Source organism: Schistocerca cancellata, chromosome 9, assembly GCF_023864275.1.
Source record: "Schistocerca cancellata isolate TAMUIC-IGC-003103 chromosome 9, iqSchCanc2.1, whole genome shotgun sequence".
Lineage (NCBI taxonomy): Eukaryota > Metazoa > Arthropoda > Insecta > Orthoptera > Acrididae > Schistocerca > Schistocerca cancellata.
In genome coordinates, this window is record NC_064634.1 from 438183944 (window position 1) to 438202664 (window position 18721).

Sequence of the window (18721 nt, forward strand, 5' to 3'; positions counted from 1 at the left end):
CCCCACCCGCCTTGCTTTAGGCGTCGCTGCATTGGTTATCATCAGTAACTTCTACCAAGCTGTGTGAAGTTTATTCGCAGTACCTCCTGCACACGACACCTGCATGCAGACCACACTGATGGCCAGCGCGACTGAAGGGTTCTGCCTTTCAACCCCAGGAAAGATTCCCGACAGCAGGCTGAATGGGCCTGGGGCTCACCTGGAGGGACTGCAATGAAGAAAACTCCTGGCCCCAGTCTGTAATTGAACTCAAGACCTGCATATTTGGAGTTCACTGCTGTACCGGCCATTCCACCACGGCCACAGTTACATATATTTCAAACTCCTTGCATCGTACATCTAGAGGTGATAGATCGCGTCATGACGAACGACTTTTCTTAGCAACAAAATATTCGCTGACGCTTTCTGGCGATGTCACGTGTGATTTTGTTCTTGTTGCTATTCAGAGGCTGCGTACGCAGTGTGTGTTCCTTATAATTCTGTCATATGCTCTTCATAAAAGGTGCTATGCGAGCCAATTAAATTTCCTATTCCGATTCTAAAATGTCTTTCCCCACTTAGATACACCCATTCTCAAGTTTTTCTTGTTGAACATGACTCTTTCAATTTACAAGGATAGATATTATGGAACACACATGGTAAGCGGACCTGCTAGTCCCATGAACGATGTCGCCCCATACCAGCGAATACTGCAAGACTCCTAGCGTCGCCGGTAAGCCGCGGCGATGATTTTACTTCCAATAACAGTTGTTCACCATGACGTGATATATCACTCCTAAATGCTTGATGCAAAGATTCTGAAACACCGTGTATAGTTGGTATTTCAGTGTATAAGTTCTGAAGTTTGTTGGTTTAACCCAGAGGACTATAGCACAATGTGGTGAATAACGTAAGCAATGTAACTAGATATAAAAAAACGGGTTTTACCAGTTTCCCGATTGAGTAATGTAATATACGGTTCTTCATGAACACACTCTAAGACATAAAAAAGACGGACAACGAAGGAATTTTCCCAATGCGATGGAAATCTGTAGCCGTGATGTACCTGTACAGGCAAAAAAATGATCACACCTTCAGAAAAATTTAATGATTGATTCAACACTAAGAGCTTCACAGCCGGCCGGAGTGGCCGAGCGGCTCTAGACACTACAGTTTGGAACCGCGCGACCGCTACGGTCGCAGGTTCAAATCCTGTCTCGGGCATGGATGTGTGTGATGTCCTTAGGTAAGTTAGGTTTAAGTAATTCTAAGTTCTAGGGGACTGATGACCTCAGAAGCTAAGTCCCATTGTGCTCAGAGCGATGTGAACCATTTGAGCTTCACAAATTGAGCAAGTCAATAAAGCGTTGATCTAACGCAGGCCTTATGCAAGCAGTTATTCGGCATTGCACTGATTGATACAGTTGTTGGAAGACCTCCTGCAAGATATCGTGCCAAATTCTGCTCAGTTGGCGCATTAGATCGTTAAACTCCCGAGTTGGTGGGAGGTCCCTGTTCATATTGCTCCAGTAGTTCTTATTTGGTGAAGACCTGGTGACATTGCTGGCCAACGTACGGTTTGACAGACTCAGAGACAAGCAGTAGAAGCTATCGCCGGGTGCAGGCAAATACTGTCTTGCAGAAATGTAACCCATGAGGGCTTGCCCTGGAGGGTAACAAAAGGGGACGTAGACTATCGCCGACATACCTCTTTGCTGTTAGAGTGCTGCTGGTGACAACCAAACTGGTCCTATTATGAAACGAAATAGCACCCCAGAGCATCACTCCTGGTTGTCGGGCCGTAAGGTGCGCGACAGTCAGTTTGATATCCCACAGCTGTCTCGGACGTCTCCAGACACGTCTTCGCTGGGCACTGGGATTAATAACTAAATGCAGTTGTACTATAGCCAGTGAGATTCCAGGCTGAATGTGCCCTACATCATTCAAACGGACTTGATGGCGTACAGTGGCCTAAGGTAGTCGGCGCACTGGGCGCCGTGAGCCCAACCTCTTTACTGTGAACCACCATTTGGTATTTTTGTGATCCTTCCAAGGCATTTGACTGTGTGGATCATGTCACACTCTTCGAGTAACTCAGGTTCTATGGAGTTGAAGCTTATATGTACAGCTGCTACAGCTCATACTTAATGAACAGAAAGCAAAAAGTTGTGTTGAATAACACAAATAATGTTGGGAGGGTGGTAAATTCTAATGAATGGAGAGATGTCACCAAGGGTGTCCCACAGGGTTCAATGTCGGGTCCTCTGCTGTTCCTTATTCATGTGAATGACCTCTGACTCAACGTTCAGCTAGCAGAATCAGTACTTTTGGCAGATGACACGAGTGTTGTAATAAATCCCATTCCAGAAAAAACAGCTGAAGATATTGTTAAAGATGTCTTTCAAAGAATTATTAAGTGGTTCTCAGAAAATGGAATCTCCCTTAATTTTGAAAAAAAAAAACTCACTATATCCAGTTCTGTACACCGAACGGAGTCATACCGACAATTGATGTAGCTTATGAACAGACCTCAGCTAACAGGGTAAATTTCTACAAATTTTTGGGTGTTCACCTTGATGACCACTTGAACTGGAAGAAGCATATTACTGAGTTTCTCAAACAATTAAGTTCAGCTTCTCTCGCTCTTGGTGTAATCTCCAGTCTTGGTAATAAACAGATCAGTCTCCTAACGTACTTTGCATATTTCCACTCAATAATGCTTACGGAACAGTTTTCTGTGGTAACTCACCACTTAGACATAAAGTACTGATTGCGCAAAAGAGAGCAGTGACAATAATTAGTGCTGTTCACCCAAGGACGTCATTTAGACACCTATTCACAGAATAAGGTATTTTAATTACACCATGAGAGTACATATATTCGCTAATGAAATTCGTTGTAAATAATCCATCTCAATTCACGAAGAACAGTGATGTTCATACGTACAACAGTAGAGAAAAAAATGATCTTTCCTATCCGTTATTGAAGCTGCCAGTTGCTCGAAACGGAGTATATTATTCAGCAACAAGAATCTTTGATCATTTGCCCAACAACATAAAGTGTCCGGCAGGTAGCAGATCAAGTTTTAAATCAACTTGAAATCATTTCTTTTGGACAACTCCTTCTATTCCATGGACGAGTTTCTGTTTCAGAACTGGTAAAAAAATTGTACCTCTAAATGTAGTTGCATTTGTAAAACTAAAAATTTTAGTAATATTAATATTAGCACTATTCATATGTGTATATGTATCTTGTAATCTACTTGTTCCACATTATATCGATAAAATAATCGTGAAAAAGATCTACGGAACATGACGTACGTAAACTAAACTATTAGTGGTCCTTGAGGTCACTGAAGCACCGGTTACACATCCGATAGATGCTAAAAATGAATCTGGGCTTCTGAATGCCCCTCTGGCGATTGCTCGTTTGTAGCGTTCTGTCGTATCTCTAGGTCGACCGCTTCTTTTTTGACGCTGTGTTCGGCAATGGTTGACCCTTTCCTGCCAGCCAATATCGTTGAATAGTGGCACCGCTCCTATTCAAAAGTCGAGGTTTTGGCAGTTACACCAACCGGCTTCTTTGAGCCCCGCTACACATCCGCCCTCAACTACTGACGCAATTTTGAGCTTTCCATCGATGGCTGTATGAATACAAGTTTGTGACCAGCTGACCAATTTGCGTCACTCATTTATGATGCAGAATTTTTTTTTATCTTTCAGTGTACATTCTGCTGTGCTATCTTGAAAAATTCTTCCAAGACTAAAAGAAATTAAATATCAAGTCTGAAGACATCGAGATCCCCTACGTATTCAGCAAAAACGAAAAAGAAGAAAGGTAACTAGAAAAACTACGCTATAGTACAGGAAAAAAAACGTTTCTTGTAAAATAATTGTAGTGCTTCCTCATGAATATGATGTCAGTAATCTTAACAGCAAATATGTAACAGTAAGTACCAAATATGAATAGTGAATGCATGAAAGAAATTACACTGCTTAACACGTAGGAAGCAGAAAACCAACAAGGTGAAGTCCTGCCTGTAACAAAATACTGTCACGAAGAACCAAACGGAAAAGACGAAAGTTTTCGGATTTCAATGAAACTGTTATGTTTGCCTTTAGAGTGAAAATATCTTCCTTATCACTTGTTTGTAACCAAATTCGTCCGGATGACTGCATTGCCCTTTATCGTAATCATTGTAAAAGGAAGTACGTCTGTCGGAGGATTCCACATCGGTCCGACGACGCATTCACTGACTTGCCAGAAAGGTGTTTGGAGCAAATGAAGCGTTGCGGACATTCTGCACGACAACGACGCCGTCTCTTCTCAGATAAAGGGCAGAAGTCGATGCCATAAACGTCGGTGACGCATGAGGTCGTTTATTCCGCTAACGGCGATTGAGCGCTGTTCGTACCTCAGTGCACGTCATACGGAACGGCCCCAGTCCAGAATAGACGCACGCGTAGCACAACTGACATAAATAACAGGTTATAGTTGATAGCAGCAGCATCGAAAGGCATTCGTTCCTCCCGAACTGTACATCACAAACATTGCTGTGTTCATTTTTTCTTATTTCATCAGTATTTCTGCTGTTTATTCCTGTTCTCCATCTCGTGATTTTCTTCTTACCTTCGTGCATCTGCTAAGTATAAAGCCCATCACAACCTGCTTTATGTACTGTGATCGTCGTACACTTCTAAAATTTTTCTCCTTTGAAACTTTTAGCTATTCGCACACACATTGGCTGCGCGGGGTAGCCGTGCGGTCAAAGGCGCCTTGTCATGGTTGTGCGGCTGCCCCGTCTGAGGTTCGAGTCCTTCCTCGGGCATCGGTGTGTGTGTTGCCCTTAGCGTAAATTAGTTTAAGTTAGAGTAAGTAGTGTTTAAGCTTAGGTACCGATGACCTCACCAATTTTGTCCTATAGGCTCTTACCACAAATTTCCAAACAAATTTCCACACACACATTAACACTAGTCACATTAGCTACCCTTGTTATAGCTTTCCACGGATTATTTTACTTACTTACCTGTAACATCGAGTTCCTTTTCATTTAATTGCTATATCTCCACCACATTTTACACTCATTCTGTAATACAAATATTTTCTTTTACTTGTCCTTTGGAGTCCTCGAATATCATGTTTCACTTCCAACCACTTCCCTGCTCTAGTAGCGCAATTAGATTTCCTTTGTTTATTTTCTTGCTTTTGATTTAATTTTGTTCATTCCTGATAGCAATCATCTCAGTGTTTCAATCTAGCTACATCGAAATATTCACACCATACTCGAGGTAAAACTTCGTTCCACATTAAAACTGTGTGTCAGTCCTCAACCAGAACCTGGGACACAAGACTTCCGCGGGCAAGTGGTTTACCGACTGAACTATACGCACAACCCCACTTCCGACTGTACCGCATCAGATACTTCACAGAATTTCTCCTATATTCCTTGCGGGGCTAGCTCTACAGGCAGAAAGGTATAGCTAAGACATGGCATAGCAACAGCTTGCGGGAATACAAGCATACTCTTAGTAGTCACTTCATGCTAAAGACTTCCATACGTTTCTTTCTGTGATCTAAACCACATAGGACACCATGTAGGACACCTATAATAATGCCTTATTTAAAACCCGTACCTACAGTCAAGGCAGGATTTGCGACCCACACCTCTGCTTAATGACACATCGACATTGCACCAAAGTGAAAAACGCATTAATCCCTCTTCATCAGAAAGGAACATCAAAGCTTCGTTAGTGAAAAGTTCATCTCTAGTATCCTTCATCATTTAAATCTTTAACAAAATCCTGTGCTTAGTACTTGTACGACTCTCTCCTTCGTTTATTCTGAGAAATTTAATTTAACTGTTTGCGTTTCTGTCTCGATACGCAAGTTGAAAACGCCAAGGATAATTGAAACCTTTTGTTACGCTCCTCGTAAGATGAACTTGTTTTCCATCGTGGATGGTTATAGTGTCTATGTTACAGTGTATTTTCACATTACAATGATCTTTGGACATGCATGCACCTCTGGAGGAGCAGACACTTTTCTGACGATCACAGCCGTGGTAAATTATACGAAATGGATTCTCATTTTGCGAATCCGGAAACTGACTTTAGCTGTTTGCGACACACGAAGATTTATCCAGGATTGGGACTCGAAACCGCATTTCCCGGTTGTCGCAAGCGGTCGCCGCAACCATTCCCGCTGTCTAAGCGCGTTCCGAACATCCATGTCACCGAGTCCATAACCCTACCCTTCCACATTTCGTGTTTCCTGCGCAGGGAGAGACAAATATTTAATCCGTCGAGGCATGGATACATCACGGATGGATACAATGTCTGTTTTTATATAGTGCCTGTTTTATTTCAGTGTCCTTCTGACGTGCATACATGAGTCCCGGTCCGTCGCAAATTTTCAGGTGTCGCAAACAGCTGACGTCAATCCGGGTTCCCAAATGTGAATTCGTTTCGTAGAACTTGTTTCCACTTTTTCTCTATTTTGTATTTCTTGATACTGTAAGTTCTCCGACTGTCTTTGTACAATGTCCTCATTCATTTCAGGATTTTTTTCTCTAGGAAGACAAACAATGACAAAATACTTCAACTAGACACGAGTTGCATGCCTTCTCAATCCCTCAAAGACTTTTGCACAATACTGTGATAATGACACCTCCGTGTCTAGTTGAAGGTTTGAAGAATTTGGTGAATTAGGGACGATTCGGATAGAGCTGTGCCATCAAATGGCATATATTTGTATTAAAACAGGGTTCAGTTGGCACTATTAACATGTAATTTATGATCAACAAATATCCAAAATTAAACTTATTAGCTGTATTATTATAGATAACGAACTAACATTTGTCGTGTTTTGTATGTATAAATAAGGTATAATAATGTATAAAGGATAAAATTCATGCACTTTAGCTGAATGATTTGCTTTGTTTCGTTCATTAGTTTTAATTTTTGGCGTGTCATCCCAAATGGCTGCCAGTCAAATGTTACTATTACTGAGGGAATATTGCATTCTTTTTGTGAAGATTATATACTACAAAGAGTAATGTGAAACACTACTGCAGCTAAAGACTTAGCGTCTGGAGACCTGGTTTGTTTTTCCCTTATTTTTTTCACTCCTTTCAAAGTGCATGAACTGTGGTGCACCGTCGGTGGTACAAACCTTCCACTTCTCGAAACAGTATGTATCAAAAACATATATAGATACAGATGTAGTTAAAAGTGAGATTTACATTAATTACAAAATTTAAAATATAGTTCTCGTTGATTATACTTTTAAAAACTATAGTTCAAGATTTTTTCGTTTCTAAGGGAAAATCTAATAATGAAACGTAAAAAAGGAAAACATTGACGCAGGAAGAGGACGATCCTGAAAAGAGGCATTTACATTAGTTGATAGCTGAAGGAATTCCATTGGGAAGTGGCAAAAATAGAGAAAGGACGGTTGGACATTCTGTATGGAATAGGGAGTGGGTACAAGCAAAGGGACCCAGTGTTTTGTAAATGTAGATGCATACTTGGAAACAGAAATGGGGTAGAAGAATGAGGTGTGTGCTGAATCTTGTTATAAAGACAACAGGTATAGGGAGATATGGGCACGGAAGGTGGAAGACCGGCTGTAGCGCGAATACAGGGGAGAGTCTTAAAGCTGACAGGATAGGTAAGTATTAGGGCGCACTTTAATGTCTATCTCAGGGAGTCGATTGAAGTTTCGTTGGGAGGGCGTATAAAGTGTATGTACACTACTGGCCATTAAAATTGCTGCACCACGAAGATGACGTGCTACAGACGCGAAATTTAACCGACAGGAAGAAGATGCTGTGATATGCGAATGATTAGCTTTTCAGAGCATTCACACTAGTTTGGCGCCGGTGGCGACACCTACAACGTGCTGACATCAGGAAAGTTTCCAACCGATTTCTCATACAAAAACAGCAGTTGACCGGCGTTGCCTGGTGAAACGTTGTTGTGATGCCTCGTGTAAGGAGGAGAAGTGCGTACCATCACGTTTCCGACTTTGATAAAGGTCGGATTGTAGCCTATCACGATTGCTGTTTATCGTATCGTGACATTGCTGCTCGCGTTGGTCGAGATCCAATGACTGTTAGCAGAAAATGGAATCGGTGGGTTGAGGAGGGTAATACGGAACGCCGTGCTGGGTTCCAACGGCCTCGTATCACTAGCAGTCGAGATGAAAGGCATCTTATCCGCATGGCTGTAACGGATCGTGCAGCCACGTCTCGATCCCTGAGTAAACAGGTGGGGACGTTTGAAAGACAACAACCATCTGCATGAACAGTTCGACGACGTTTGCAGCAGCATGGACTATCAGCTCGGAGAGCGTGGCTGGGTAACCACCCTTGACGCTGCATCACAGACAGGAGCGCCAGCGATGGTGTACTCAACGACGAACCTGGGTGCACGAATGGCAAAACGTCATTTTTTCAGATGAATCCAGGTTCTGTTTACAGCATCATGATTGTCGCATCCGTGTTTGCCGACATCGCAGTGAACGCACATTGGAAGCGTGTATTCGTCATCATCCATACTGGCGTATCACCTGGCGTGATGATATGAGGTGCCATTGGTTACAAGTCTCGGTCACCTCTTTTTCGCATTAACTTTGAACAGTGGACGTTACATTTCCGATGTGTTATGAGCCGTGGCTCTATCCTTCATTCGATCCCTGCGAAACCCTAGATTTCAGCGGGATAATGGACGACCGCATGTTGCACGTCCTGTACGGGCCTTTCTGGATACAGAAAATGTTCGACTGCTGCCCTGGCCAGCACATTCTCCAGATCTCTCACCAATTGCAAACGTCTGGTCAATGGTAGCCGAGCAACTGGCTCGTCACAATACGCCAGTCACTACTCTTCATGGACTGTGGTATCGTGTTGAAGCTGCATGGGCAGCTGTACCTGTACACTCCATTCAAGCTCTGTTTGAGTCAATGCCCAGGCGTATCAAGGGCGTTATTACGGCCAGAGGTGGTTGTTCTGGGTACCGATTTCTCAGGATCTATGCACCCAAATTGCGTGAAAATGTAATCACATGTCAGTTCTACTATAATAACCGTTTATCAACTGCATTTCTTCTTGGTGGAGCAATTTTAATGGCCAGTAGTGTAGTTGTAGGTTTTACGGGGTGATGAGAGCATATCAGGATTGGAAACAAAAGGAAAAGAAATCGAATTTGGGAACAATATACGTAGGATATAAGGACGTATTCTGTATGGATGAAAACAGGTAGGAGTTTAACCAGATGGTAAAGTATCCATGTGAGAGCACATGAATGTAGTAGCCGAGGTGGGGTGCATGGAAGTGTGATGAAACGTTAGCGGAACAGATATCCAAGAGAGCTAGGGGTAGGAGAGAATAGACAGATCCTGTCAATAAATGTATGTCTCACCATCAAGTGAAAGCTGTTACATGGAAACAATCGTATAAATTTATGTAAAGGCTGAAAGTAAGCAGAAAATAGGTGCGAGCTGGAAAAAAGTGACTCACCGGTGGAGGCCCTGGTGAGCAGCGTGAGTTCGGTGTCGGGCTGTGGAGAGGCGTCGCACGTGGGCCCCCGCGCATCCAGGCAGCTGCGGCCTGGCGAAACAAACGCACACGCTTCAAATTATAGCACTGCGTTGCTAAACTTTGTTTTCATATATTTGCGACGTAAATGTATAAATTTCAGTTTGCATTCCGTAGAAATATTGGAACACATGAGGCAATACTGACCTTACGAATTATCTTAGAAGAAAGATTAAGGAAAGGCAAACCTACGTTTCTAGCATTTGTAGACTTAGAGAAAGCTTTTGACAATGTTGACTGTAATACTCTCTTCCAAATTCTAAAGGTGGCAGGGGTAAAATACAGGGAGTGAAAGGCTGTTTACAATTTGTACAGAAACCAGATGGCAGTTGTAAGAGTCGAGGGGCATGAAAGGGAAGCAGTGGTTAGGGAGGGAGTAAGACAGGGTTGTAGCCTCTCCCCGATGTTATTCAATCTGTATATTGAGCAAGCAGTAAAGGAAACAAAAGAAAAATTCGGAGTAGGTATTAAAATTCATGGAGAAGAAGTAAAAACTTTGAGGTTCGCCGACGACATTGTGATTCTGTCAGAGACAGCAAAGGACTTGGAAGAGCAGTTGAACGGAATGGATGGTGTCTTGAAGGGAGGGTATAAGATGAACATCAACAAAAGCAAAACGAGGATAATGGAATGTAGTCGAATTAAGTCGGGTGATGTTGAGGGTATTAGATTAGGAAATGAGACACTTAAAGTAGTAAAGGAGTTTTGCTATTTGGGGAGCAAAATAACTGATGATAGTCGAAGTAGAGAAGATATAAAATGCAGACTGGCAATGGCAAGGAAAGCGTTTCTGAAGAAGAGTAAATTTTTAACATCGAGTATAGATTTAAGTGTTACGAAGTCGTTTGTGAAAGTATTTGTATGGAGTGTAGCCATGTATGGAAGTGAAATATGGACGATAAATAGATTGGACAAGAAGAGAATAGAAGCTTTTGAAATGTGGTGCTACAGAAGAATGCTGAAGATAAGGTGGGTAGATCACGTAAATAATGAGGAGGTATTGAATAGAATTGGGGAGAAGAGGAGTTTGTGCCACAACTTGACGAGAAGAACGGACCGGTTGGTAGGACATGTTCTGAGGCATCAAGGGATCACAAATTTAGCATTGGAGGGAAGTGGAGGGTAAAAATCGTAGAGGGAGACCAAGAGATGAATATACTAAGCAGATTCAGAAGGATGTAGGTTGCAGTAAGTACTGGGAGATGAAGAAGCTTGCACAGGTTAGGGTAGCATGGAGAGCTGCATCAAACCAGTCTCTGGACTGAAGACCACAACAACAACAACATGTATAAATTCGGTGAATCGGAGTATGCTAGCAGTGAATTCGTCTAATATATACACTTTTCGAGCAATGTTCATCTTCAGATGTTCTTCCTATTAATCATCTTCAGTGCTTATCTTCAGTATTCATATACTTTGTATGACGTGTAAATAATTTTATGCGATTTATGTGAACATCGATTGAAAAGACTATAAGAGAAAGTAAGAAGAGATGAACTTCCTCTCCGTATTTCAGAGCAAGGCACTTTTACTATCGCATACTAGGAAGCCATTTCGCAACGTCACTGCAACATAATTTGTAAAAACAGAGACGCAGTAATACGAAAATTCAGTACAAAGCCTAAAATATACGGTGACTTTCTCCTCTTGTAACCAACAACAGTGACAGGGGAGCTGTGAAACTAGTCGCTAAAAAACGAAACACCCTTGTACTTAGAACGAAATTTTCACTATACAGCAGAGTGTGCGCTGATACGAAACTTTCTGGCAGATTAAAACTGTTTGCCAGACCGATACTCGAACTCGGGACCTTTGCATTTCGCGGGTAAGGGCTCTATCAACTGAGCTACCCAAGCACGACTCACGCCCCGTCCTCATAGCTCTAATTCCGCCAGTACCTCGTCTCCTACCTTCCAAACTTCACAGAAGCTCTCCTGCGAACCTTGCTGAACTAGCACTCCCGGAAGAAAGGATATTGCTGAGACAGCTCATAGGAGAGCTTCTGTGAAGTTTTGAAGGTAGGATACAAGGTACTGGCGGAATTAGAACTGTGAGGACGGGGCGTGAGTTGTGCTTGGGTAGCTCAGTTGGTCGAGCACTTGCCCGCGAAAGGCAAAGTTCCTGAGTTCGAGTCTCGGTCCGGCACACAGTTTTAATCTGCCACGAAGTTTCACCCTTGTATTTACTTAAAACATTTAAGGCATGTTCATTCCAATCATGTAAATGAAAACTGAGACATCTAAGACTTGCATGTACAAAATTCACAGTACTATAGTAGTCTGACTGCTAGTGTCGGTATAAGTTAGCGTCAGAAGCCCCGTTCTGCGCATCTTACTTTTCAGTCCATAGATCAGCCGCCCTCCTGGTGTGGGGAAGGGGGAGCGGGAGGGCGGAGGGAGGGGACTAGGGACGCATAGAGTAATAAAGGAGGTCGCCAGCTTTCACTAAAATACTTATATTTCATATTATGTAAAAAAACACTTCCGGTGAAGAAATATTGCTCATGTCAGATTGTCATTTTTCACGAACCAAATTCGAAAGCTCCCCCATTGTTAATTTGTTCTCTTATTTCATAAGAACTGACCGCCGGATCCTGTAAGCAGGGACATCGAGAAAACTAGCTAGGAATATTATGTCAGACAGTCAGTCACCGAACAACGGCAGAATTAGCTACTTACCAAACACTTTAGAACCTAGCCGTTTGACTGTGATCGCCACTTCCTTGCAGCATTGACTGCAAGAAAAGATTTTTAATCACAGCCATTGTGACTGTACACTCGATTTCGTCCAGAATTCCGGAGTCTGTTTAAAGATATTTTAGTCTGAAGTTGAATTATAATGCGCGTTCAGTGAAAATAGCTAACCGAATTTAAAGTAAAGTCATACAAGCTCCGCCTTGTCGTTGTATAAGTGGCTGATTTGCAGTGGTAACAGGAGGTTGCGTGGAAATGATGCACAGAGTGTATCTTCTCCTTCAAAATATGCAGTTCTAATAAGGAAAATGAATCGAATTCAATCAAAGTACATTACTTCGCATCGGCCTCTGTTCCTCTCAGCAACATTTGTTCTGAACGCCAAACCAAAGAGCGTAAATACCAAGGTAATTATCTGAAATTAGGGTTTACCAGCATTTTTTTGAATAATGAGGAACAACCACAATGTGTTCTCGGTTTGGAGATTTCAGCCAACGACGGCTTGAAGCCCATAAAACTAAAGAGAAACCTGCAGACAGAACATACAGACCTCGTTAGTGAACATATCGACTTTTATAGCGACATGAGCAATAGTTGAAAAAAAAGGGCAAATTACTGAAAAAAAGCGGGTGTCAGTACCTAAGAAAGAACTAACAGTATCCCTAGAAGTATCCTACTTAACAGCAAAATTCAAACACAACGCATTATTGGTGGGAAATTGCTTTTTACCGCAACTGTCAAAATGTGCGAAATAATACATGGAGAAAGGTTTGACTAGCGTCTGAAGATGATACTTTGGATCGCGGTAGTGATAGCGACATGAGCAATAGTTGAAAAAAAAGGGCAAATTACTGAAAAAAAGCGGGTGTCAGTTCCTAAGAAAGAACTAACAGTATCCCTAGAAGTATCCTACTTAACAGCAAAATTCAAACACCACGCATTATTGGTGGGAAATTGCTTTTTACCGCAACTGTCAAAATGTGCGAAATAATACATGGAGAAAGGTTTGACTAGCGTCTGAAGATGATACTTTGGATCGCGGTAGTGATGCAATAGCCAGTGACACGAAAAATCAATGCTACCACACCCTCATAATAGCTCAAAATTCGTCCTGCAACTTGATGACAGTGTTGCCAAATTCTTATTCCTGTACACTACTATTATTCAAGACTATAAATTTCGTAAATGTCCAGAACGGAGAACTACAGACGATGATCTTTAGTTTCTTTTGAATTCAGTTGTTGTTGACAATAGTCTGTCATGGAATTGGGTTGGTGCATTAATGCATGGAGCGGCAGCATTTGCTGTAACCAAAACGGGGTTAACGGCAAGAGTGTGTGCTGTTTCTCCTTCTGTAAAATTCACACATTGCATAATACACATGGAGGCATTGGCTTCTAAAGTAGTAAAATCGGAACTCAATAATGTGCTGAATGATAAGGTCAGTGCTCTAAATTTTGTGAAATCAAAACCTATAAACATTACGCCATTTTCTATTCCTTGCAAGGAGACGGCTTCGACTCATAAATCGCTATTATCGCACACGAATTATTTTAGGTGTCTCGTGGTACAATTCTGCGACGAGTTGTGGAGCTGAAGGATCAAGTTCGTCTTTTTCTGTTAAACAGTAGTGGTATACTTGTGGGCTGAAGCACCACCCCACAAAGTAAGTACTGGCTCTTGAGAAAAAAAGTTTGATAACGGTTAAGATAAATCCAACAGCTGTGAGTCCGTTTGACAATGACCAAAGGGTAAATTTGTATCTACGCTAACATATATACTCTGCAAGCCATCGTATGGCGTTTTGTGTAGAGTACGTCTCGCATATACCACTGTCTGATGCTCCTTTCCCTCTTCAAATCGCGAATGGCACCTGCGAAGAATGATCCTATGCAAACCTCCATATTAGCCCTAATTTCTGAGAATTTCCCGTTGTGGGTGTTTCGTGAGACGTATGTGAGAGGAAGTAATATGTTGTCCGGCTCTTTCCGGACCGTACTCTCTCGGGATATCAATAGTAAACCCCCTTCGTGATGCACAAAGTCTCTATTGCAGCATCAGCCACTGAAATATGTTGAAGAAATCCGTGACCCCTTAGCACCAACCAAGCGATTCGTTCGATCTTTCCATGTGTTCTATTAATGCTATTTGGTGAGAGTTCCAGACTAATGAGCAGTACTCAAGAATCGGCCGAACAAGTGTTTTTTAAGCCACTCTTTTCTTGGATGAACTACATTTTCTTGGGATTCTTCTTATGTGTCAGAATCTATCATCTGCCTTCCCTATCAATCGTTTCATGTGAACATTCCACTCTAGGTGTCTGTGGATGGTTACTTCTAGGTATTTTACGGTAGTTACTATTTCCAGCTGTTTGTGACCAATTGCGCAATTGTACTGTAGGAGACTTGTTCTTCTATATATGCCCAGTTTGTTACATTCACGTACGCTGAGTGTCAATTACCAGTCTAGGCACCATTCGTCTGTCCTGTGCAGGTGATTCTGCTGTTAGCTAGAGTCTTTCGGCGTTGCTACATTCTTATCGACAACCATACCACTTTGCAACAGCCTTTTGGCGGATCCGACGTTATCTACAAGCTTACTCGTATGCACTGTAAACAATGATGCGCCTTTGACACTCCCTGGGCACACAGCGCGGCATCTGGCTGCTGCCTCATGACAGTGGCCGCACAGCAGAGTGCTGTGGGTTGCCGCCTTATCAAGACGACTGCAATTCAGACGCAGCTCATCTTGGCTGCGCCAGCCGTTGCTGTATTTGAAGGCGCCACATCCGCCGGATACAGCCGGCACTAGCTGGCTTCTGTGAGTCACGTGATGTTAGGCAACTTCCTGGTATTCCTCTTATGGGCGGCCTGTATAGGACACCGCCCAGCTAATGTCCAATCAGTGTGAACTGCAGTCTCAACGTTCCACATTGGAAGTCCGCAAGTATAATCGCCAGAGCTCATCGCCGCAAGCCATCTCCTAAGACACCGCTAGTGCGCCCTATGCAGACTTTGACTTCAGCGGTGATTCTTCGCGGCAACCGATAGACTGTATACGCACCTTGCACCTTAAAAACTATGATTGAGTTAGTGACAAACTCTCGTCTAATCAGGACTACATTAAGTTGCCTTCATTCGATACTGTTTCAGTTGCTATTCAGAGCCAAACATCAGCCACAATGGGTAACTAGGGACGCTATAACGTAACAGGTTTTTTTGCTTTTTTTCATTTTTTTTTCTTTACTCCCTCGTCTCACCAAAGACTGTTTTGCTTCCGCGGCTTCATCCCATGTCCTGTGCTCAACCAGGTAGTTTTTACTCTTTAATGTTCTGTTCTCTGCCTACTTTTCCCTATTTCTTCTTGTTTCTGACTCATGTTTAACATAGCTTTCTTCCTTGTTCCATCAATCATCCACTTATCTTGTCGATATTGGACCTTCTTTCTTGTATTAGTCTGTGGTCTCGTTTGTTGTTCTTCCACGGTTTCTTCCACATAGAAATATTGCTCTTGCAGATTGGGCTGTTACGAGGTCAACAGTTGCATCATTTGACCTAAGACATTATCAGCTTGTCTCAGCACTGTTTAGTAGTGATACCCCCGCTTGCTCTCTATTGGACCACACAGCGACTCCATTGTGCACACAAGTTCCTGAACACCACCTTGCTCCTGTGATGGCCCATCAACAATGTTAAACACTGAACTAATTCAGTTTCTCCTTCGGCAAAATCAAAAGGAAGTTGGTTAGTTTCAGCTAAACAAGAGGCAAAACAAACTAAGGCTAAGGGAAAAGATATAATAATAAATCAACAATAAAGTTGACAGCTCATATCATCATCATCATTTAAGACTGATTGTGCCTTTCAGCGTTCAGTCTGGAGCATAGCCTCCTTATAAAATTCCTCCATGATCCCCTATTCAGTGCTAACATTGGTGCCTCTTCTGATGTTAAACCTATTACTTCAAAATCATTCTTAACCGAATCCAGGTACCTTCTCCTTGGTCTGCCACGACTCCTCCTACTCTCTACTGCTGAAACCCATGAGTCTCTTGGGTAACCTTGCTTCTCCCATGCGTGTAACATGACCCTACCATCTAAGCCTGTTCGCCCTGACTGCTACATCTATAGAGTTCATTCCCAGTTTTTCTTTGATTTCCTCATTGTGGACACCCTCCTGCCATTGTTCCCATCTACTAGTACCTGCAATAATCCTAGCTACTTTCATATCCGTAACCTCAACCTTATTGATAAGGTAACCTGAATCCACCCAGCTTTCGCTCCCATACAACAAAGTTGGTCGAAAGAGTGAACGGTGCACAGATAACTTAGTCTTGGTACTGACTTCCTTCTTGCAGAAGAGAGTAGATCGTAGCTGAGTGCTCACTGCATTGGCTTTGCTACACCTTGCTTCCAGTTCTTTCACTATGTTGCCATCCTGTGAGAATATGCATCCTAAGTACTTGAAACAGTCCACCTGTTCTAACTTTGTTCCTCCTATTTGGCACTCAATCCGTTTATATTTCTTTCCTACTGACATTACTTTCGTTTTGGAGATGCTAATCTTTATACCATAGTCCTTACATTTCTGATCTAGCTCTGAAATATTACTTTGCAAACTTTCAATCGTATCTGCCATCACAACTAAGTCATCCGCATATGCAAGACTGCTTATTTTGTGTTCACATATCTTAATCTCACACAGCCAGTCTACTGTTTTCAACATATGATCCATAAATAATATGAACAACAGTGGAGACAGGTTGCAGCCTTGTCTTACCCCTGAAACTACTCTGAACCATGAACTCAATTTACCGTCAACTCTAACTACTGCCTGACTATCCATGTAAAGACCTTTAATTGCTTGCAAAAGTTTGCTTCCTATTCCATAATCTTGTAGAACAGACAATAACTTCCTCCTAGGAACCCAGTCATATGCGTTTTCTAGATCTATAAAGCATAGATACAATTCCCTGTTCCACTCATAACACTTCTCCATTATTTGCTGTAAGCTAAAGATCTGGTCCTGACAACCTCTAAGAGGCCTAAACCCACACTAATTTTCATACAATTGGTCCTCAACTAATACTCGCACTTTCCTTTCAATAATACCTGAGAAGATTTTACCCACAACGCTGATTAAAGAGATACCTCTGTAGTTGTTATAATCTTTTCTGTTTCCATGTTTAAAGATTAGTATGATTACTGCTTTTGTCCAGTCTGATGGAACCTGTCCCGACTCCCAGGCCATTTCAATTATCCTGTGTAGCCATTTAAGACCTGACATTCCACTGTATTTGATGAGTTCCGACTTAATTTCATCCACCCCCGCTGCTTTATTGCACTGCAATCTACTGAGCATTTTCTCCACTTCCTCAAATGTGATCCTATTTCCATCATCATTCCTATCCCATTCTACCTCGAAATCTGAAACATTACTGATCGTATTTTCACCTACATTGAGCAACTCTTCTAAATATTCCCTCCATTTGCCCAAGGCATCCACAGGATTCACCAGCAGTTGTCGTGACCTGTCCAAAATACTTGTCATTTCCTTCTTACCTCCCTTTCGAAGACTGCTAATTACACTCCAGAATGGTTTTCCAGCAGCTTGACCCATAGTCTCCAACCTGTTTCCAAAGTCTTCCCAAGATTTCTTCTTGGATGCTGCAATTATCTGTTTGGCTTTGTTTCTTTCTTCAACATAACTTTCTCTGTCTACCTGAGTTCTAGTATGTAGCCATTTTTGATACGCCTTCTTTTTCCTTTTACAGGCTGCCTTGACTGTGTCATTCCACCAAGCTGTTTCCTTCATCCTACTTTTACACACTACTGTTCCAAGACATTCTTTAGCCACTTCTAGTGCTGTGTCCCTGTACCTTGTCCATTCCTTTTCCAATGACTGTAGTTGACTACATTCAGCTAACTGGTACCTTTCTGAGATCGCTGTTATGTACTTGTGCCTGATTTCCTTATCCTGAAGTTTCTCCACTCTTATCCTCCTGCATATGGACCTGACCTCCTGCACTTTCGGCCTCACAATCCCAATTTCACTGCAGATTAAATAATGATCAGTGTCATCAAAGAATCCCCTGAATACACGTGTGTCCCTCACAGCCTTCCTAGATTCCTGATCTGTTATTATATAGTCAATGACAGATCTGGTTCCCCTGCCTTCCCAAGTATACCAGTGAATGTTCTTATGTTTAAAAAAGGAGTTTGTGATTACTAAGCCCATACTGGCACAGAAATTCAAGAGTTGTTTCCCGTTCCTGTTGGCCTCCATATCCTCTCCAAATCTACCCATAACCTTTTCATACCCTTCTGTTCGATTTCCAATCCTGGCGTTAAAATCACCCATGAGCAGAACACTGTCCTTGTCCTTTACTCTAACAACTACATCGCTGAGTGCCTCATAAAAACTATGCATCTTATCTTGATCTGTCCCTTCACAAT

The 18721-nt window shown here is 42.3% G+C and overlaps 1 protein-coding gene across 1 annotated transcript in view; it reads right to left on the bottom strand.

The window, feature by feature from the left end:
- The window catches only part of LOC126101469 (neuropeptide F receptor-like), a gene marked incomplete at its 5' end in the record, with an annotated part of 406925 nt that overhangs the window by 231417 nt on the left and 156787 nt on the right, over window positions 1–18721 (bottom strand). The window contains one exon of the mRNA XM_049912119.1: window positions 9497–9586. Coding sequence (XP_049768076.1) covers window positions 9497–9586 — 90 coding nt within the window. The remainder of the gene's footprint in view (window positions 1–9496; window positions 9587–18721) is intronic.